General features: G+C 44.1%; 2 protein-coding genes across 3 annotated transcripts in view; one reads left to right on the top strand and one right to left on the bottom strand.

Annotated features, from left to right (window-relative positions):
- Nucleotides 1-71: 71 nt before the first annotated feature.
- Itpr (Inositol 1,4,5,-trisphosphate receptor) overlaps nucleotides 72-21655 on the bottom strand; it is a 25483-nt gene continuing 3899 nt past the window's right edge. The window contains exons 3-20 of the mRNA XM_020943854.2: nucleotides 12652-12987; nucleotides 12456-12526; nucleotides 12277-12392; nucleotides 11372-12176; nucleotides 10082-11301; nucleotides 9845-10020; nucleotides 9629-9784; nucleotides 9418-9571; nucleotides 9216-9357; nucleotides 8343-8995; nucleotides 6943-7425; nucleotides 3285-6053; nucleotides 3031-3223; nucleotides 2845-2967; nucleotides 2282-2454; nucleotides 2061-2225; nucleotides 1569-2006; nucleotides 72-1511 (exon numbers count right to left, since the gene is read on the bottom strand). Coding sequence (XP_020799513.2) covers nucleotides 945-1511; nucleotides 1569-2006; nucleotides 2061-2225; nucleotides 2282-2454; nucleotides 2845-2967; nucleotides 3031-3223; nucleotides 3285-6053; nucleotides 6943-7425; nucleotides 8343-8995; nucleotides 9216-9357; nucleotides 9418-9571; nucleotides 9629-9784; nucleotides 9845-10020; nucleotides 10082-11301; nucleotides 11372-12176; nucleotides 12277-12392; nucleotides 12456-12526; nucleotides 12652-12752 — 8505 coding nt within the window. The 5' untranslated portion in view covers nucleotides 12753-12987 and the 3' untranslated portion in view covers nucleotides 72-944. The remainder of the gene's footprint in view (nucleotides 1512-1568; nucleotides 2007-2060; nucleotides 2226-2281; nucleotides 2455-2844; nucleotides 2968-3030; nucleotides 3224-3284; nucleotides 6054-6942; nucleotides 7426-8342; nucleotides 8996-9215; nucleotides 9358-9417; nucleotides 9572-9628; nucleotides 9785-9844; nucleotides 10021-10081; nucleotides 11302-11371; nucleotides 12177-12276; nucleotides 12393-12455; nucleotides 12527-12651; nucleotides 12988-21655) is intronic.
- Nucleotides 18442-21655, top strand: part of Nmdar1 (glutamate ionotropic receptor NMDA type subunit 1) — a 19560-nt gene continuing 16346 nt past the window's right edge. The window contains exon 1 of one of the 2 annotated variants that reach the window (XM_020943855.2): nucleotides 18442-18576. The gene's annotated coding sequence lies outside the window, so the exon portion shown is untranslated. Of the gene's footprint in view, nucleotides 18577-21577; nucleotides 21597-21655 lie in introns of those variants that run through there. The other variant, XM_086826225.1, reaches the window with a different exon arrangement.

The raw sequence follows: 21655 nt of genomic DNA, 5'->3' as shown, positions 1-21655 counted from the left end.
AAAAGTTTTGTTTTAATTCTTGTGAAAGTAAGCTCGCAGTAAAATTCGATTGAGGAGCATATTTGGAGAGCTTTGGAATAAACATATCAATTTGATAGTCTTTATTGAAAAGATATACATATGTTTCCGTTTACATGTAAAGATACAAAGTTTCACTTAAACTAAGTGTAGTTTCGCTTATAATACATACTCTAGGTGTTAGCTTAGAATGAATTTAACCAACAAAACTCGCATCGAGCACTAAGTAAACCATTCGGAAAGAAAAACGGAGATAAAAAATAGAGAAAATGGTAATCACAATAATAAGTTTTGATTGCAAATCGATCTACTCTGTTATTGAAACTTATGAGAAAATATTCGGTACAGTATTAACAATTAAATGTAATAATTAACTTAAAACAGTGAAAGAAATGTTTTCGACAATTGTTTTGAGGTCGCTCGGCGAACATTTTCAAGTTAATTACAAATGTAAGGTCTAGATTCTAGCTTTCAGGTATTACAGAGTCAACCAGGTGGGGGACAGAGAGGTATGGGAAGGTAAACCTTGTCTAGGTTGGGGAAAAACGCGTAACACGCCCACTAATTAACACATGTCAACAGCCCTATTATTCTCTGAGTGAGTTTACTACACATTAATGTACTCGGTAACAGCTTTAGAAGATAATCATCCCCAAGGATATTATTTGAGCAAATTTCTACTTGTTTCTTTTTTTCTGGAATTCAAATCTAATACGGAAAAGTTATGTGGATTCACGCGGGTTAAGAGATTTATAATTAAATTCCGCACTGAATCCGATTGAGAATGATTTACGAGAAGGTTTCATGGCGGAATGGTACCAATACTTTCGGTCTCACATTTAACTATGTGGTTGCATTGGGAATGATTGATAACCAAATTTAGTGCCTACATCAGATACTCTATTCAAATTGCAACGGCTATTCCCTCACTGAAAAGGCAGGAGGCTGTGTGCCGTCGTATTGAGCAAACCCAAGCGCTGCTTCTGCTTGCGCTGCTCCGTCATGTGGTCCTTGAGTTCGTGCAGCTGCGTGGACAGGTTCTTGATGAGCAGCTGGGTCTCCAGGAGCTGGGCCTGCATGCTGCGCAGCTCGATCTGCTCGCCATCCGCATCCACCGCCGCCAGGGACATGGCGCGTAGACGCGGGAACCACTCCAGGATGCCGGCCTTCACCATGGCGTACACATAGCTCTCGGGACCAGTGAACTCAGTGGGATCCTTCACCTTGACCAGGACAATGAAGTACAGATAGTGCCACATGTTGTGCTCGCTCTTGATGTGCTCCTCGAAGCTAACTGTCTTGTTGTCGAAGGCCGATCGATTGAGGGAGCAGATGAAGCAGGTCGTCTTCAGGATTGCCTCCTTCTGCTGCTTCTCCGACCTCAGATCAGCGAACGTGTCGATGATGACACCGAAGATCAGGTTCAGAACAATAATGATAACGATAAAGAAGAACAGAAGATCGTAGATGACGCGAGCCACGAAAAGTCCCTCCTTAAGCAAAGTGAAAAATCAGTGGATGCTCGAGATTATTTAAGGTATATAGGTTACCTTGCTTGATGGTGCCCTTAGTATATCGCCGATGCCACCGCCATTGCGCAAACCCTGGTTCAATGTGGTGACTATGCACATGACAAGTGAGTCGCAGGATCTCTCCTTCACATCGCCACCTCCACTACCATTCGATGGTGGCGACACATCCTTCGCTGCCGTAGGGCAATTTCCCAATTCATCCGGAGCGGCACATGAATCACCTGACGATAGTGGGACTGATAAGGTCAAAGGAAGAGGCGTAGGTGACCCATTTTCCTGCTCCTCGAAGTCCACGCTGACCAGAAAATCATCCTTGAAGAACATATAGCCAATGATGGAGAACAAGTAGACCAAGATCAGAGCCAGCACGGCGGTTAAAACGATAGAGCGTCCATTTCGCGTTACGGATCTGATGACATTAACCAGAGTCTCCTCTCGATAGACCACATCGAAGAGCTATAAGCGAATAAGTTAATAGGTAAGGTTTAGGGGTACTACAACAAGACTCACCAATAACGAGTAAAAGAACGGATGAAAGATCAGGCCACAGAAGCAAAATGCTATATAAATGCAGTGGTAGAGTAACTGGAAGTCCGTGATGATCTTAATTAACTGCTTTTCCAGAGTGCCTTTGTTGCCCATTATGCTCACTATGTGAACGCTTTTCAGGGTGACCTTTTTGGACAAAATTATATTAATGTAATTCTATATGAATTCTATGAAATGCGTACCGTAACAACTCCCAGTAAACAAAGTGTGGACTCTGGACCCAGTAGGAAGATAAACCGGAGGATTACCGAGCCAATGAGTGTCCTGATACCGGACTCTCGGGGCAGCGTTATCACAATGACCAATGAGAATATCATTATGATCCAGAACAGCAATGAAATGTGCGAGCTCAGCTCTGGAAGAGAGAGTTGAAGAGTAAGTAATCAAAAAAACCAAAAAGTTTAAACATTTTTATACACTTGAAAGGTATTATAATTTTAGTCAGAAGCTTGAAATGTAGTAAAGAAGTCATTTCCGACCCTATAAACCATATTCTTGATCAGCAGTTGAGTTTAGCCATGTCCGGTCGAAAAACAAATTTTAAAAATACTCATTTGAAAATCTCGACAAATATTGATGTAAAGAATGCAAATATATAAAGCTTAGCCATTTCCCCATTCAATCCTATAAATCATTAGCAAACTACAAGAGTATATAAACTTCGGCTTCCCGAAGTTAGTTGCCTGTCTTTTTGCACTTAAAATGCAAATGGCAAACATCATCATCATTACTCATTTCAACTCACCTGGTACAGTATTATCGAAGGGATAGAAGAAAGCCACAATCATATTGATAACGACCACACAATTAAAGAGTATATTGCTCCACAGGGACATATAGCTGCTGATCCAAAAGAGTAAAGGCTGACCTGTACGTCGAATAAATAAATGCCTTTAGTACAATTTCCCATTAATGGGGAGTGTCCACCTACTTCTTAGCTTCTTTTGCCATTTCATCTCGTTGAACATTTCCTCGGCCTTGTCAAAGAAGTCGGCCACCTTGGAGCCCTGGTCGTCCCGCTCGGCGGTGTTGAGGATTTTGATTTTGGTGTCCGTGGTCAGATACTCACAGATCTCTGGAATGGGGAACACAATCTGCTCCAGGGTGCGATCGTTGCGAACAATCTGGCAAGAAAAATGGTTTACGTTAAGGATATAGGATAACATGATATTAACTATATGTTACCTCAATCTGGGCTGTGTGCGTGGCGTAGTACATCAACGCCTGACTGGTCTTGGCATCGAAGCTCGCCGACTGTGGGTCCTCAGAGGCCTTTAGCAAGCCGGCCAGCTCCTTGTTGTGCTGGGCCAGCTGATGGCACAGGATGTAGATGTTGTGGCCCACTTCCCGTGGACTCACAGTGGCATCATCATCATCCGAACCAGCATCCGGCTCATCACCATCATCCTGCTCATCAATCAGCTCCTCCTGATGGTAGGCCTTACAGGCCACCTCCACCAGCTGCTTGGGATTCATGTTGTACAGGATGCGCTCCGCATTCTCGCTGTCGCCACGGCTCTCCATTATGGCGAGGAGCAGCTTGGAGGCATTATTCTTCAGTTCCAAGACCAAGTCCATGCGGTTCTCACCCAGCGGGTTGATGTTGTTTAGGATGAGCGCCGTGATGATGTCCAGTCCATTGGACTCGTGGGTAGCTATGCAGTTTTGATTTTCGTGGCACGGCCCCTGGCAGTACTCGGTGAGTGCCTCCAAGGTTTGGTTAATTAGGGCCACATTGTGCTCATTGATGTACAGTCCTAGAAGGCCCAGGCCTCCTGTGGTCGATCCACAAATGCAGTCGAGGAACATAAGCGTTTCCGAGACGAGGTTGTTGTTCGTCTTGTTGTTCTGGTTTCGCAGCAGGTTCTGCATGTCCGGATTGTGGTTTTCGCAGAGCAGCTGCAGGAAGCGGAGGATGGGCTGCATGACCAGAACCTTGTTGGAGAGTTGATTGCGCTGTTCTTTGCTATCCTTGTGCTTCTCCAGCTTCTCGGCCAGGATGTCCTCCAGTGGATTGTTCACATTGATTGCGGAGCTCTCCTCGCCAGAGTGGATGTTCCGGGCGTTTCCGTAGGCTCTTGCAGTCGCCAGTCCGGCGTTATGTAGCTCCCGCTTTAGCTCCTCCGTGATCACCACTCCGTTGCTCTTCAGGCCATGCTTACGCGCTATCTTGTCCAGCTCCAGATTTGCGTCCTGTTTGTGCTCGTGGGCCTTGGCTGCAATGTCAGTTGTGTTCACCGTCACCGTTGACTTGATCTCCTGCTGGGCATCCTTCATCTTCTCAAAGAAGACCTTGAAGAAGGCCTGGTTGAGGTCGTCGCTAAGGAACTTTTGGAACATGCCCTTCTGGATGATGGGATTACCTCCTTCCAAGAGCGCAATTCCCAACTCCACGGCCTCTACGAAGATGTTGGGCGAGTGCACGGACTTAATGACCAGCTCCACCACCAGATCGGAGGCTCCCTCGCGGTCCAAATGATTCTGCATCTCGTGCAGGGTTTTTCCAGCTCGCTGAAGGTACTTAGCTCCCGGACCGTGTGTCACCAAATGGTGCTGTTTGGCGGGATCCGCTAGAGGAGCAGAGGCCAGTTGTGGCATTTCATCCTCCGGCAGCCTGTTGCTCTTGCTCTGGAAGTAGCGTAGCAGGAGTGTCTGGCGCAGAGCATCGCCCTTCTCCCCATAGTTTACATCAATAGCCATCATCTCGCGCAGCGTCCGCAACACCTTGACACACATGCGTTCCTCCTTCTCCTCCAGCAGCTTCTCGGTGTGCTTGATCAGCTTCCGGATGAAGCCGCCGCTCTCGCAGCGCTTCCGAGCCTCGGTTCCCGCGGGGAACAGAAGTTCCGAGCGGTACAGGATGTCCACAAGCAGCGATAGTTCCGCTTCCACTACAGGTTTCAGCTGATCTTCCAGCAGGGAGACTATGTCCTGCAGGCCTTCGATAATGGAACGATCCCAGCGCATCAGGCTGGCTGACTGCTGGGCCTCGTATTTGGGTTGCTTCGATGCTAGCAGCCACTTCGTCGTCTGGCGCGTCAGCATGGCCGTCTTGCTGGACATGGTGGCCACCTGCTGCTCCAGCTCCGGCGGCAAGGCAATGCTGCGCATCTTGGCCGAGTCGGTCAGCGTGCGGATGCAGTTCTCCACGTTGAAGCGATCCGCTAGGGACAGCCACCGGCATTGGGTTAGCCGGTGGGCAGCCTGGAGCAACTGCACGAAGATCAGCTGGCGGGACTGCACAATGGCACTCTGGTCCGAGAAGGGACTAGAGAAAAAGCTGCACAGGAGATTGGTAACTCCGTTGAGGACATACGCCTGCAGGGTTTTGTTGCTGGCGGCAGCAGCATTGGAAATGAGCTGGTGGATGTCTACCAGGAAGCTCTTCTCGAACAGGCTCCACATGTGGCCCGAGGAGTAGATCTCCTTCATCTCCACCTCTGTGTCGATGTAGCAGTGGTTGAGAAAGTCTACATAAGCCTCCTTCACCTCCGGCATGCACAGCGGGTGACAAATTATGGTCACTATGTCGTCCAGCGACAGCAGATTGTTGCACTTGATCTCCGTATAGACATTCTTGCCCATGGTGCAGCAGGCCAGGAGACGGACCAGCTCGACGTGGTACTTCAGCGGACTGTCGTCGCTGAGTTTCTCCAGGCGGAGCAACTGCTGTTGCTGCATCATCTGCACAAAGTGGTTGAACGAGCCCTTGTCGTTGTAGAAGACCAGCACATCCTCGCCGGCGTTGATCAGTTCCTGCATCACCATGTCCTGGCAGCGGCGGATGAACTGGTTCTCAGCCCGCACAATCGTCTGGAGGAACTGAAGATAGGCCACATGCCGGCCATGGATCTCAATGCAGTGCACGAAATGTTGCACCACCTTGTCCGTCACCTCGTTGCACAGTGCCAGGTTATCCTTGAATATGGCGCATACTGTCTTGGCCTCCAGGATCTGGAAAATAAATATTGTTTTATTAGTTAATGAAACTGGAGAAAATGGGACAGAGGAATGTTTCAAGCATTCTTTAGCTTAAGTTATTTGCATTTTGTTTTTATTTTTTCAAATGCTATTAATTAATGATTAATTAAGTTTATATTTGGTAGCCAAACATATCTAAGAGTATGCACTAAAATAACATGCAGATCTTTATATACCCTTGCAGGGTAGAAGCAAGCTTGTACCGTATTGAAGGAATTGTTTCCGACCCTATAAATCATATATATTCTTGATCAGTTTCAACAGGGGAATCGATCTAACCATATCGGAACGAAAAATAAATTTTCGGAATTTTTTCAAAAATTCAAAAATTTTAAAGGTGTTAAGGGGTTACATCGTTAAAATTGTCAAAATTTGACAAAAATTTTAAAAAATTTTCTTAAACTCAAAAGTAAGTATGCAGATTTATTAACCTAATAAAAACTAGAACAGAAATGGTATCCGAATTAAAATTAATGCATTTTTAGCTTAGTTATGAGTATTTTAAACATGGATTTGTCGAAAAAATTGGTATATAAAATTAATGAAACAAAAAGTGTAAGTGTTCTAAGCTTAGTTATGATCGATTTCCGATTAAGTACTACAATTCAAGTACAAGTTGCAAAGGTTTATAAACTTTGGCGTTTCAAAGTTAGTTTCCTTTCTTTATTCTAACATCCATTATATCGGGGCTAGCATAATTTATTTTAAAATTGTATCAAAATAAATTTAAACATTTAACCTTTCTCCAGGCAACAGCTATGGCTTTTAAAACAGTTCTTTTTCCAGACTGTTTAACAAATATTATTTAGATAATTATGTAGAAAAAAGTAGTTGAAGACAAAAATAAAAGTAAATTACTTACACCCGGGTTCAGGAACAAATCGAGATGGTTGTGCAGCAGAGCCTGATTTTGCTGATTGCCAAGGCAAAAGTTTTGCAGGAACTCGTGGGCCAGACACATTAGCTCCTTCATCAGCTCGTCGTCCTTCTCGTCATAGGGATTCTGGAGGAGATCGAGGACGACCGTGTGTACACCGACATTCCGAAGGAGTCGCTGCTCGTGCTTTCGCGGCTTGACCACAGATCCCGGACCGGAGGAGGCCACGCAGAACTTGTTCATACGTATGAGTATTTCCTTAACCTTGCGATACTCGTTCCGTTGATCCTGCGACAATGCTGCATTGTACTCCACGTTAATAGCATCTCCGCCAGCATCCAGTTCATCGGTAGCCTTCGCCTTGTACACCCACAACTCTGACTTCTCAACGCTTTGGCGGAGTATGTCCAGGTCGGATTTGATCTGCTTGTACGATTCCACGTCGCTGTCCGACACCAGAAGTTGAACCTGAAAACCGAGATGGATAGAGAATAATGCTCTTGAGTTGTGGATTGTCTGGAGACCAGTGGTCACTTTCAAAATCATGGGTACATACAAAATCAAAAGATCGGTCGGTGTAAGTCCACTTTGTTAGTTGTGATTTTTTAAACTATTACATGAGTTCAATAGCGTGATTATACGATTATATATATTAGTATATATGGTATCGGATTAGTAAGGTCGATTCTCGATTAAGAGAGAGATATAGAGAGTTAGCGCATGCAAACACAAAAGAGAAGATGAGCATTAGATCAATCAATCAATCAATTATTGAGTAAGTTGTAAGAAAGCTATATAGGCAGGGCTGCCACAGAAATCGGTATTATTTAATGAAATTAATGCACATAAAGTATAATGTAATAATATATTTTGGGCCTTAAATTCACTGCTGATGTAACTCTATAATAGAACCAACATTTGGTAGAATAATTTTAGCCGAATTCTGTGGCATCCTTGACTTTATAAATATGATATGCACGGCCTGCCGCAGTCAGAAATTTATGGTTAAATAAGTTTAGTTTACTTTGATATTAAAATAACAATTTAAAACGATCTTGAAAGCACTTCTGTTCTTTTAATAATGGATATCAAATACTATTATTTTGGGGAACTACATTTCTGTTCTAAAACCATTCTTTCATTTAAATATTTTATGCAATCAATGAATATTCTTTATATTAGAATCCCTTGGATAATACAAATGAGAGTAAATGCAATTTTAATTAATTTACTTCAACTATAACGTGCAATAACTAAATGATTATATAAAACAATATCTAAATTATTTGTTAAACATATTTGTGATTATTTTTCAGGACCTCACAATTAATTCTACTGCAAACCGTTCCCAAAGCTTCAAACCAATTAATGGTGCTGCAACCTACCTGTCGAAAGGCCTGGAGAACCTCTTGCCGTTGGCTGAAGTGTCGGAATAGCAGATGCAGGGCACCAGAGACTAGGGGCGCATAGTCGTGCATGATCAGGTGGAGCAGGACGCGCAGGAAGGTACGTCCGCCTTGGCCATCCAAGTCCAGGTTAGCTGCATCGCTGCGCTCGCAGTCGAAGATGCCCTCCGCCTGCACCCCGATCGACTCCAGATCGATGTTCTTCTGACGCGCAGCTGCAGCGGCGGCAGCTGCAGCTGCAGCTGCCATGGACTCGGCGGTGGCCAGAGGATCACTCTCGCTGGCGCTACCCGGAGTCTGTGGCTGCTGCTGTTGCTGCTGGGACGGTGGCTGACCCGCCTCATTGCTGGTGGCGGAGGTGGCCACCTCGGACTCATCGAATTCCCGTTTGAATATGGAGAGCAGACAGCTGATTCTATAGTCCAAGCGCACGTCCAAGATAAACTGAAGTATCTCGATTATTTTGAGCTTGGTGTCCATCACCAGCGGATACTCCTTCATTAGCTGGGACACAGACTTGCGCTGCTGCAGAGCGATGCTGGGTGCAGCTATGGCCTGGCCCACTGATCCTAGAGCCAGTGATGTCATCACCGTATTGATATCACCAATCGAGCGCAGTACTCCGCCCTCGGCTGAAAATATATTTTTACAATTTAATAGATGTCCTTCAAGTGGAATTCATTTCATTTATAGGGGTTAAGGAATTATTTAAATCTTCTGGATATATTATTAGACTGTTTACCATTCTTACCCTCAGTGCTTGTTTCCTCTTCGACAGCTTGTCAAGGATATAGCAAGGGTCTCAATAAGTTAATTCTTTCTATATTTCATAAATATATCTAGAGTACTTACAATCAATGTCCGTGCTGGCGAAGGCTCCCGAAGAGGTGTCGGAGACACAATCAAGGATTGAGAGTAGCGTCTTGGTGAGTCTTAAAAGATCACTAAAGCTGTAGAAGCCGAAGTAGATCAAGTCTCTGGCCAGTTTCACAACCTGAAAGAAAATATTTCTTGCTGGTTATCTTCTAGACAGATATCCATCCATGGGGCTTACTTCAAAGGTGAGTTTGTTTTGCTCCTGATCAGTGAATAGCCAAACCTTAGTGGCCACATTGCACAAGTAGTTCTCCACAAACGCGATGGTTGTATTAAACTTGGCCCTGCATGCCTGCTTGTTCTGGTCGGGCTGCTGGTTCTTGCCATCGTAACTAAAGAGTAAGAGAGTTAGTTATGCATACTAAGCGTTCTTTCACATCAATACTCACTCCATGATGGACATCTTTGAGGGTATCTCGCTCCAGAGGCGGGCATACTTCACAGGTGTGACCGGTTCCTGGGGATCTCGGTCCACGTGCAGGTGCAACATCAGACGACAGAATGAGGCTCGCAGCTCGTAAGGCATCGTTTCATCCGACATGCATCTGGAAATAGAATAATCTAGATTATAGGAGATACCTGTATCCATCTAGTTAGAGAATTACTTCAGAATTAAATCAATGTCCAGACGAGGCGAGAGTTCGTTCAGTGCCAGGTACTGTCGGTTGAGGCACATGTTGGAGAACAAGTTCAACTGGTGGCGATAATAGTTCAGTATGGCGGCCTCCTGCTCGTTGCCATCGGCCACGGAGTTGGCCAAATCAGCCATGGAGCGTGAAGTCTAAAAGTTTAAAGCACAAGTAAAAATATTGTCTTAACAAGTTCCAGAATCTATCACTTACCGGCTGTCCCGTCCACTTGAGGTGAATTTCGTACCTATCCCCAGACGAAAGGCTGCCATCGTCGTCGGTGAGGCTGGCACTGTCCCAAGTGGTTGTCGTGGACGTAGACTGCACATCCGATCGATCCTCGTCATCGCCGGCAACCTCGGCAAGAGTGGCAAGACAGACGTCCTCGGTGGTGCCCTTGTAGCAGCGTGCAGCGGCGGCACCGTTCTTTAGAGCCTTCACCTGCGTATCGATCAGGATGTCCTTATTCTTGTCACTCAACACGCTCTTGCAGATCAGCTCCTGGGTAACGGCAATAGCCTTACGGTTGGACACGCACAGGTCCGATAGATAGTCCAGGAATCTCGAGTCCCAATTGTGCATATTCTTGCGCACCAGGCCGACGAAGGTCTCGATCTCGGCGGCGGTGATGTGCTTCTCCAGCAGCTTCCGGTTGTTGTGGAGCAGAGCCGTAATGGTGTCCTCCGCTAGGATGTCGTAACCGATCTGCTTCTGCATGAGACCAAAGTGCTTGGCGATGTACTCCTGATTCTTGCGGTAGTCCTGCTGCGACAGGCGCAGGATGCGATAGCACAGACGGAAGATATTCTTGTACGGGCTATTCTTGGGATCGCTGAGCTCATCCAGCCGTAGAAATGGTCCGTCGCCGGCCGTGTGCTCCTGGAAAGGTCCCTGCAGGATCTTGAACAGCTGGTTGAGAATGTACTGTTCGCGGAGCAGCTTCTGTCGATCTCTGATGGGGTTCTTAATGGTGAACTCCAGAGCCTTTGTCTTGTTCTGCTCATTCTCCATCCCAGCTATGAAGTACACTATGTCCTGGAGCAGTGAGATCAGCGCCCTCCGCTCGTTTATGGAGATGCTGCCGTTGCCCAGCTTGCCGGTCACAGTGGCCAACACCTTGCAGGCATCGTTGGCAAAATCCAAGTCGCGCACCTCCACAGGAGAGACGGGAATCAGTGCGAAGGCCTCCTTGTCTTCCTTGATGGGAGAGCAACAGACCATCGACATCACGGGCTTGTCATCGTCAGCGTCAATCGGTATTGACGTGGCGTGCACCCACGTGTTGGAGCAGATGTGCTGCAGCCTCACGTAGCTCGACTGGGGAACCAAACTGTCCGGACGTGCCATCGTGGTGGCATCCAGTACGAACACAGAGGCTATGTCCGCCGAGTATGGAACTGATACCAGGCGATACTGCTTGCCCTTGGGTTTATCTGTAATACAAAGAGGATAATAGTTGTGAATATGACTAGGAACTTTCACATATTTGTGGCTTAATCTTACCATTCAGGGTAGAGTTCATGGTGGAACAGCCTATGCCCGAGTCCTTGCTGCAGTCCGCAAGTAGAGGCTCGTGACCGGATGTGGATGCCGCGCCAATTGCTCCAGCCAACACATCCGCTTCCGCTTCTGCTGCCAAGTAGTGACCCGTCGCCAGGTGTTTAAAGCGATACAGGGAGTTCCAGTCGCCAGCTCCGCCGCGACATGAGTCGTGCTGCACTACCTCGATCTCCCAGAGCGCCTTGCTGCTGGTGGCCGCAGTGGCACTGGTCCGTCCTGTTGTGCGCAAAAAGACGTGGTACTGCTTCTTGTACTCGTCCATGGTGAGGAACTTCTCCTGCTCGGCGTGAAACAGGCGCACCACGTCGCCGCCCTTAAGGATGTGCTCTTGATTTTCCTTGTGTTCCATAAACAGTGAGATCTTCCACGAGGTGGACGAGTTGAGGACATTAACTTCCTTACAGCCAGGATTGTCGGGCAGCTCGTAATTAGCCGCCACATGGAGATTCTGCTGGTCGGCATTCACCGGACTGAGGATTACTTTGTCGCCCACCACCACATAGTCCCCGATGGAACGTAGTTTGTAGAAGGGCTTGATGTAGAACCAGGAACCCTCGTTACCATTGGCGTCCAGATAGACTCGCATCGCATTCTTCTCCAGCAGCGACGGCAGCCGCTTGTTGACCGTCAGGTACTTGTTGGACTTCAAGTGGAGCAACTGCACCACCGCCCTTCCATATTGGATCGAAGTGCCTAGCAGCTTCTTGTTTTCCGTCTCATTCTGTTTCTTCTCGATCTCTGCAGCGTGCTGGGAAAATGAAAATATGTTCATCAAGGGTTGCACACAAGAGTTTTAATCACAAATCTGGGTATGTCACAAGTCTCTCCGGTTACATAGCTGTACCTACATGTAATCGCTTGAGAAGATTAGGATCCGTATTTGAGCCGGCCGATTGTTTAGCTGCTTTCCAAAATTGCTTTTGCGCGGAATAGCGATTCATAGGACATATTTTTATGAGGCAGTCTGCAAGCAGAGTAAGTATTCAGTAGAAAAATAAGTCCTAAACAATCACATCATATTTATTACCTCTAAACTTTTTGGGAGGACAACTCAAGTCTCCCGCCTCGGGGCACACCACTGTCCGATCATCGACCAGGCTGTCGGAAGAAATCAAGGGATTACCTTAGTATTCTCTGAGCCACAGGTGGATGCCGGGGATCCGGCTAATCCCCCGGGCCATCGGCTCGTTTGAATCTCATTCAGTCCGGACAATAGCACTTACCCGAGAGTGCTCAAGAAGCCGCAAACACTGCCCTCTGCGTACAGGGACACAATGTCGCCCAAGTGCAGGAAGCTCGCCGAGCCAATTATATTGTCGCCCATGTCTCTGGCCTTCCTTGGACTGGGCTTTGGGGCGAGAACTCAACGGGGATGTGGCTGTGGCGTCGAGTGGGTGTGGAGTGGCTGCCACCGGGTGGCGCAACAATGGGCCACCGCCCGCTGCTCCTCACGGAGCTGCTCCTGTTGCGTCGTTGCGCTGGGAGCTATTGTTTAGCTGTTTGGCTGGCGCAGTCGGTTACGCGAGTTAATTGCAATGATTTGTCGTCCTCGTTATGTCCTGTGGGGTTAAACAAAGGGAGAACATACACCATGAGTTTGCTTTACATGCCTCGGGGGCACATTAAGCAGGCTTCTTAGAATTGCTCTTAAGTTGTGGAAAAGACAAATCATTTTAAGGTACAATGCTGGGAATGTTCTGTAAACAGTCCGTTGATTTTGTTTCCCCTGTGATATTTTTATCAAGAAATGCTGTTATAATCAGTGCAATTGTATGTCTAATAATATTTATTTATATGTCAACCGACTACACCTCGAATAACTAAAAGAAAATTTGTAATTGTGTCAATTTATGGCACCTTCCGTAGCCCCTAAGAAATAATACACGCTTTTATCTGGCTCTTAATGTTGTATAAGCTTATCACGGGTAAATATTTAACTCAGTCAAATATTTACAAAAGATAAATCAGACATTTTATCTATATACTTCAGACAATCTAAGAGCACGATTAAAGTCTCTGCTGTTTTGACAAGCATTAAGGAATTTAAAATAGGTTCTTCTAAAATATCATTTTCTGATTTTTGTAAGATTACAGACATTACTTCCCTTAACTTATAGATTTTTGTTGTCTCAGTTTTATTGTAATTGCTTTCACCCAGTTTTCATTTGGTTATAGCCATATTTTCTGATAGCCGTCAGCAGCAGGGGAACGCGTTGGGGAGCATTTCAGTTTTTCTTTTTCCTGTCTGGCTTAGCGAGTTATAAAGTATTCATGGACAATTTGTCGACCAACCCTACATTACTCTGCATGACAGGGGCTCAGTTGCTCCCATTACTTTCCACCCTTGCCTTGGGACAATCCGGCGTATACTTAATATTCTCACCCCTTAGCGGGATATGTAGCAAGTCGCCTGCCTAATGCTTCCAATAAACATTTCTCGTCGGTGTCTGGCTGCAAACTGAAAGTTGTCACTTCTAACGATTTCTGTAGTCTGTATCTTTCTCTGCTTTTATGATTTCTTTTTGTATTGTCTACAGATAATGGCTGCATGACGAAAGAAAGGATGCTAACTTTGCGAATCCGATGCTTATATACCCTTTCAGTTTGCGATTGGACTAAAAAGATTGATTGGGAAATTGATCATAAATAATCTTCATATACCTGCAAAAAACCTTACTTATCTGTATTTTTGGGACATTAAATCGATATTTAAAAATATGCCAATTTTATGGGTAAATACCAGTTTTATAATTATCATAACTATGTTAAAAATTTATTAATTTCAATTCGGAAACCAAATCTGTGCTAGTTATTAAAAGGTTAACAAATCTGTATATTAAGTTTTTAAATTTAAGGAATTAAATTTTTCCTAAAATTTTGACAATTTTAACGATAAAAATGTGAAATTTTGAAAAAATATTGAAAATTTATTTTTCATCCGGATATATCTAGATAGATTCCCCTTTTGATGCTGATTAAGAATATATATGATTTATAGGGTCCGGAAATAACTCCTTCACTGCGTTTCAAGCTTTTGATTAAAATTAAAATACCCTTGCAAGGGTATAAACATACATTTCCATATTGTATGGAATGATGGAAGCAGGAAAATGTTTTCATTGTTGAAGAACCTCTCATGGCACGGTGCCACAAAAGTTTGCATATGGATTTTAGTTTGAAGGATTCCAGAAAGTTGCTTAAAGTTCCCAGTCAATGTCAGCAAATTTTTTGCATAAAGTTTGTGGTTTGAATAAAACTTGTTGGTTTACCTTTATTTAAATGGAAACTGAATGAATAGAAATTCTTTGGCTGCAACATTCAATACCTGACCCTTAAAACTTGTTCAATAAGATTTCACAATTATTAAATACTATAGCTTTATAAAATATCTCCATATAAATAATATAAAAAGTACTCTCTGATTAATAAGATTTCAATGCTCATTAAAAGTGAAATCATTGTCAGATTGAAATTTATGCAAATGGCACGTCAGTATTTTTGTCTATTTATTTATTTAATTATTTTGGCCCGCCAAATCTTATATTTTCGAATGATCCGTATGAGTGAGTTATTTATGTGCAATTTGTTATTATTTCAACGTATTTGTTCGTGGTGATTAGTGGCTGCTTAAGGCGAGGCATCATGGGCATACTAATGAGCTGCCACCCCCAAAATAAATCCGAATAACCGAAAAAGAGGAGAGCTTTGGTGGCATTTACATTCGCCAGATGTGATGTAGGCTCAATTGATGTATGGCTCCAGTTAATCAGGTTGATTGACAATAACGAAATGCTCTCCGCTCTCCTGTCAAACTCCACTGATTAGCCTAAGACCCAGAGGATTCTGGGAAAAGCTGAGGAAATGAGAAATTCATAATTTCTCTCTAGGCAAAATCCACTTTGTGGGAGGAGATAGGTGGTTGGGAATTCAACGAAATCCGGCTCAGCAGGGCGGGGTGGCGAAAAGCCTGGCTGCTGCTCAAATATGTTCATCTTGTTGGCGGGTGAGTGAAGGCAGGAAACGCGGAGCTTGTCGCCCCGACAAGGGCCATGGAATTCGAAAGGCATCCTGGCAGCTGTGGCATCCATCCGGCCATCCAACCTGTAACCATTCAATTCGAATTGGGGGTGTTCTGCTGTGTCTACGCTTTTCTTTTCCGGACGACGATTAAATCTGTTTCCCAACATAGCAATTATTTTTATTTTATCACAATAAAGGGCGGCGGGGCCAGGTGGCGAGTGGCCTAATCTCAGCCACCACCTGCTGTTAGACAATTAAAACGAAATTTATTCGAATATAAATTGGGCTAACAAGCGTTTCAATCAAATTACGCGGTCGAAGCACAATAATCCAGCCATTTCCTCCAAACAAAACCGCACACAACGGATACACACACATGGCCTCTAGAATCTCAAAGTGGTAGCTCAGATATTTGCCTATTTTTTGCTTCTTGTTTCACTTTTTTCGTTTTTCTGTTTATTGTGGCGGAAGCTGGCATTGCCAGCGCCTCACGAAGCCTTCCCTGGGATCTGCCTCAGCCTCAGCCTTTCCAGGTGTACATTTTCATCCCATTGGAGCAAACACTTACACACACACACTGGGATTCCCACTCGTATTCGTGTTCCAAATAATATTTGGGCGCTTTGTAAACACACAAAATATCATTGAACGCGGCCGCGGGACTTTAATAAATAACAATCTCCGATGAATAATAACTGTGGGAATTTGTGGGCAGCTCTTTGAAGTCCAGTTCTGGTCTCGGTTGCCGTGGCCCGACGGAGGAAAACCGAGGCGGTCTGCAAGCACCGAGCGCTCCAGTGAAAATGTTGGCCAAAGTTCGCCGTAATCGGCCCAGAAAGCTAAGGCGCTGAGCTTGCGGAAGCTTTTCCGCTTTTCCGCCCGACCTTTGAGTGGAATCCGATGCACTTTTCACTCAAGGCACCCTCAGCGATTCTTTCCATTCATGGCACAGTTCTTTCCGCATGCTTTACGCATCAGCGCTACGAATTAGCCGGGTTAGTGTGTTAAAGTTGGCAGCGAGAGGACATTAGTCAAAACTGAGTGCCTCTGCATGTGGCTTTCGGGCCGAGCATCATGTGCAGATTTGATTTCACTTTTCACATCTTCTCGGGTCCTCGGCTTAATGCGATTTCCCACGCCGGGTCAAGGTCGACGGAGCGACTTGTGCACCCACCCAGCTGCACTGTGAGTGTGCCGTGTTCTCCCCTTATGCCCCTCCGCTCGATAAGCCTTTGTGCGGAGCGATGAATGGGAAAAGTCTTTGAGAATTCGTCTTAGCCAGATTAGTTTGGCTTGGCAGTCAAGTGATTTGTTTCGGTAGAATGAATAAATTAAGGGAATAAATTATATACGACAGATGTGTGCAGATGCGAGAGAGTATTTAAGAAAGCTTTGCAGTAGTTTCAAATTATAAATGGAAAGTCTTCTAGTATAAAAGAAGAATACTTTAAATTTTACTTTCAAGGCATATTAATTAATATAATAATAATAAAGCTTAAATGCTTGATATCTAAAAGCAGAAAGAAGCTAGGGATATTTAAAGTGTAAGTATTTGGCCAAGTTCTAAATCACTAAGAAAAGTATACATTAAATCAGTCAAATGAGTCATAAAGCTACTTAACAACTCTTAATTTGTTGAACATTTCTGTAGAATTTCGAAATATTCTTGTTTTCCCATGTAACCTTATAATTTGCTTACATTTTGGTTTCTTTGTTTACGAAAAATACCTAATGCAATGTAAACAAAAGAGAATTTCTACAATAGTAATTTCTATTGTTTTCGTAATTGCTTAAAGTTTGTTTCACAAATTGCGGATTCCAGACAACAAACATAATCAATGCCTATTAAATAAACACAATAAGAGCAAAAAATATTTAGTTATAATAATATTAATAATAATACGCTTGGAGGGTATAATAATTTTAATCATAAGGTTGAAACGCAGTGAAGGAGTCGTTTCCGACCCTATAAATCATATATATTCTTTATCAGCATCAACAGGGGAATTGATCTAACTATATCCGGTCGAAAAAAAATTTTTCGGAATTTTTTTTTCGAAAATTCAAAATTTTTTAAGGGGTTAAAATTGTCAAAATTTGGCAAAAATGTAATTCTTTAAATTTAAAAACGCAGTATGCAGATTTTTTAACCATTTAAAAACAACCACAGAAATGGTTTCCAAATTGAAATTAATGTGTGATATTTCACAAACTTCGATTAACCCCAAAAATTAGCGTTTAAAATTAGCAACTAAGAAGACACATATTGTAGGGTTTTCTTGAGGTATACGAAAAGCAAATGTTTGATTGAAAAAATGCTGTATTACTATTTAAGATCTTTTAAGGGAATAGGATAAAGTTGAATTACAAAATATAATTTTTCTTAAGCCTTGACTCCTTAACTGACCTATCCCACTGTCGGCACAGTGTAATGCCTTGTTATTTCACTGTCACATGACTCTTCAGGGGATTAATGTTTGCAAATACCGCTATCGGGCTGTCAGAAGCGACGTATTTACTTAGTGAAGCGATTATCGATTGCTTAAAAAGCAATCAATTACACGTCAAAAAAAAAGCCAGGTGCGTGAATTAGCATGAGGCGGTCAAGCCCACTCCGAGAGCTTTGGAGCTGAGGGGAGCGAATCACATGCGTGGGAAAAGCCGAGCAAACAACGAGAAAAAAAACAACAAACCACAACAAGTGGTTGGCATGCAAACAGATGCAAACGCCGGCGTCGACTGCGACTGCTGCTGCTGCGGCGCTGACAGAGGCGGTCAGCTGAGCACCGAACAGCTGAGAGGCGAACAAAAAACAACACATGCGGCGCACAACACACACAGCACACCCACAGACACTCTCTCCTTGCCGAGCCCGTGTGTTTACATGGCTGGGCGCAGGCGTGACTTAGCTTTGGGCCAGCTTGAAAAGCTTTGTGGGGCAGCTTAAAGCTGAAAAGCTGAGCCTTTTCCGAGGAAAACTTTGTCTGGCCGAAGGGATTTTCCTTCCAGTTGTCGAGCGACGCGCAAAGCGCCACGTTGTCCTGCCCAGCCCCGGAAAAGCCAGCGAAAGTAAGAGCGTCGCGTTGGGCGGGCGCCGAGAAGTAGGCAACATTTGCTGCCTGGCCACGGTGCGTATGGGTGATGTGATGCTGTGCTATGCGATAATGCTATGCTGGCAGCAGTGAAATCCAATACGAAAAGCTCAGCCAGCCAGTGGTGGAAAATCAAAAAAATTACCAGACAAAAAAACAACAATTATACGTCCCAGCATAGTTCAAAAAAGTGAAAACAAGAAACACCCAAAATTGTCAGTGAAAACAGAGGGAACAAAGGGATAAAAGTTCGTTCGTCCTGTGTGCGTGCCACAAAAGTTGCCTGTGTGAGTGTGTCTGTGTGCTTGTGTGTGTGTGTGCGCAAAAAAGAATAGAGAAAGCAAAGCATCCTGTAGGAGTGGCACACAAAGTGTTTGCATAACTTAACTCGCGATAGCCACCCACCAGCCGCCGAGCCGCCGCCCACAGCCAATAGCTTGATTAAATGCCCTGAAATCAAGGCGGAGTCGAGTGCCGAGGCAATGGATATGCCCGAAGGATATCCAGTTTGTGGTGATGTAAAAAAAAAAATAACAGAGTTTAAAGACAGCCAAAGTTTGTGCAAAAAATGTACCCTGAATAGTTTGCAGTGCGGTGTACCGGAATTGAGGCGTGGCCGCGCTAATCCATCGCGTTATGGATAGCTCCGAGACATCTCAATGTGTGGTGCTGTTCGTGGTCGTTGGCGTCCTTCTGCTTATGCTGGGCGTCGTTCTGTATGTCCTGTATATATATGTCTTCGCCCCCTTGGGCGATGCAATAAATGACGAGGCCTTAAAAGCAGGTGGCTGTTCTGCATCTTATGCCCTCGTAAACACAGGTTTTAACTATCGCCTTGTTATATAGAGCACAGTGAAACTCGATTACCATAACGACTGGGTTGGAGGAAAATCTATGTAGCTTTAATCTGGTCCCTTTCTGAATATTGAAACATATATGCTTACGGCGTTTCGAGATAAATTTTACGTGTTTTTAATATTATTTGGGTTTGTTTTATTGCTCTCTCATTTATTTCTCCATTGAAAAGTTTTAGGTGTTTTTATTGTACGCTTTCCCTGTCAATATACAAATTATAGATTCCCAAATACAATATATTTGTAACCTAACCAGAATTCTCAAGCTGATTATTTCCTTTCTATAAGCCTGCAATCTAAAATTATCCCAAACAATTGGAAATCTACCACACACGTGGTCCCTCCACATTTATCCTTGTAATTCATCAAAAACTCGATGGGCGAAAGAGAATCCATAGGAAAATGCCCGCTCTTTGTCCACCCAAACTTCTATAGTTGCTCAAGCCCAACGATTCGTTGGCCATCAGGCACTTTAGCAACAATGGACCGAATGGGGAAATTCGGCTAACTGAGGCACGTCAATGTGCAATGCTTGAAATCATGCCCAGAATGGCTCCATCCCCTCTCGGCCCCAATCTCCGGGAGCGGGTCTGCTTGTCATCAATCCCATGGATTGGGGTTCAGTGGAGCGGAACGGATGGTGAACGAGGCAAGGGGGAAATACGTACATATGTTTGGCAACTCGTGTGTGAAAAATGCCCGGGAAAATTGCCTACGAAAAGATGCTGCAAAGTACACAAAAATATAAAATGTGAATTGGCAACAATGGGCCAGGGAAGTCGCAGCACTTTAGCAAATTCGATAGCTGCACGGCGCCGGAGGATGGACCTCCTTGACTTGCTTATTGGCTTAGATGGCTTTCCCGGCTAAGTCGCACACACGGAGCCGGACCACAATGGATTGGATGGGGGTCGGAGGACAGAGGCGAAAGGGATAAAAGGTTAACGCAACAGGGCGTGGATGTGAGAAACCGAGGCAGCATGGACGACAAAGTTTGGTTCAAAGTTTTTGGGGCTTTTGATTGAAGCTTTTGTCGTCGGACGACTCCTTGGGGAGTTGTCCTGCCTGCCGCTGGATTGCACATAAAACAATTCCCGTTTACAGAGGGCAAATTAAATTATCTCAAATTGGCCGGGGGGAGAAATTACTCCTTATAATGGACAGATCGATATTATCCCAAGGATATCCGTCCCGGAAAATCGGTCCAATTGAACCCGAGTCGGAGTCAAACAATCTGAACCCCCACCTGCGGTTGGATCTTCATTAAAAGTATTTGCGCGTTGTGGGAATTAAAATCGAAACCGACGCAATATTTCAATAAAGCCCCATCATCATCAAATAGGAGCCGCCGTCAAGCCCGCTGTTCTCATTGTTGTCAGTCTGTCAGTTCGAATTACCCAGAGACCTCCTCCGGCAGACACACCACCTACTTTTCCACACACTGCCACTACTGCCGCCCTGCATTGCCTCATTCAATGAATCTCGCCGGCTGCAAGTCCCACACATGCTGCCACAACAACGAAAATTAAATAAAATGTTAGCCAAGGCACGTTCTCTATGTTAAAATGGTTAAACAAAACTGGCAAAGGGAATTTATTGGAGGGCATACTGAATATGGAATGCCCTTTTAGGTGGCAAGAAAATGATTACTTTATTCTATAACTATGGCAATAATTTTGATTATGGCCCGATTTGAAATAAACATGTATTCATATAGAAATAAAATCATTATTTAACAAAAGCAGAGATAAGAGATACGTCAATAGAATTTCTTAAATTATTTCTATTCCATTTAATAATACCAGTTAATTAAATTCTCAATGTTGCCTTTATATAAGTAATAATATGTATCTATAATAATATATAGCTATCTATGCATTTTAATTAATTAATAATAATATCTATATTTTTATCCATCTTTCTATCTATCTATGTATCTTTAATACTATCTATATATCTATCTATCTATGTATCTAATAATAATGTCTATCTATTTCTATTCAGTCATACTACCCTTATATACTCTTTTTGCTACACTCAAAGTTCATTAACTGCCTTGTAAGGGGACATGTAAAAATTCGAATAGCAAACAAATCAAAGTGTGAAATTCATATGAAATTATTTCGAAAGTACGAGCCATGAGGCGATTCCGTTCCCTTTCGATGACATCGAATGTTGGTATGACGGCTCGTTTTGCTGATAGTGAGTGTACTTCTTTACTTTGTTACCCGTTTGCATGTGGGAATTGTTTCAGCCCCAGT

Source organism: Drosophila serrata, unplaced genomic scaffold (genome assembly GCF_035046125.1).
Source record: "Drosophila serrata isolate PLE 108 unplaced genomic scaffold, ASM3504612v1 contig_156, whole genome shotgun sequence".
Taxonomy (NCBI): domain Eukaryota; kingdom Metazoa; phylum Arthropoda; class Insecta; order Diptera; family Drosophilidae; genus Drosophila; species Drosophila serrata.
This window is presented reverse-complemented; position numbering and strand designations above follow the sequence as displayed.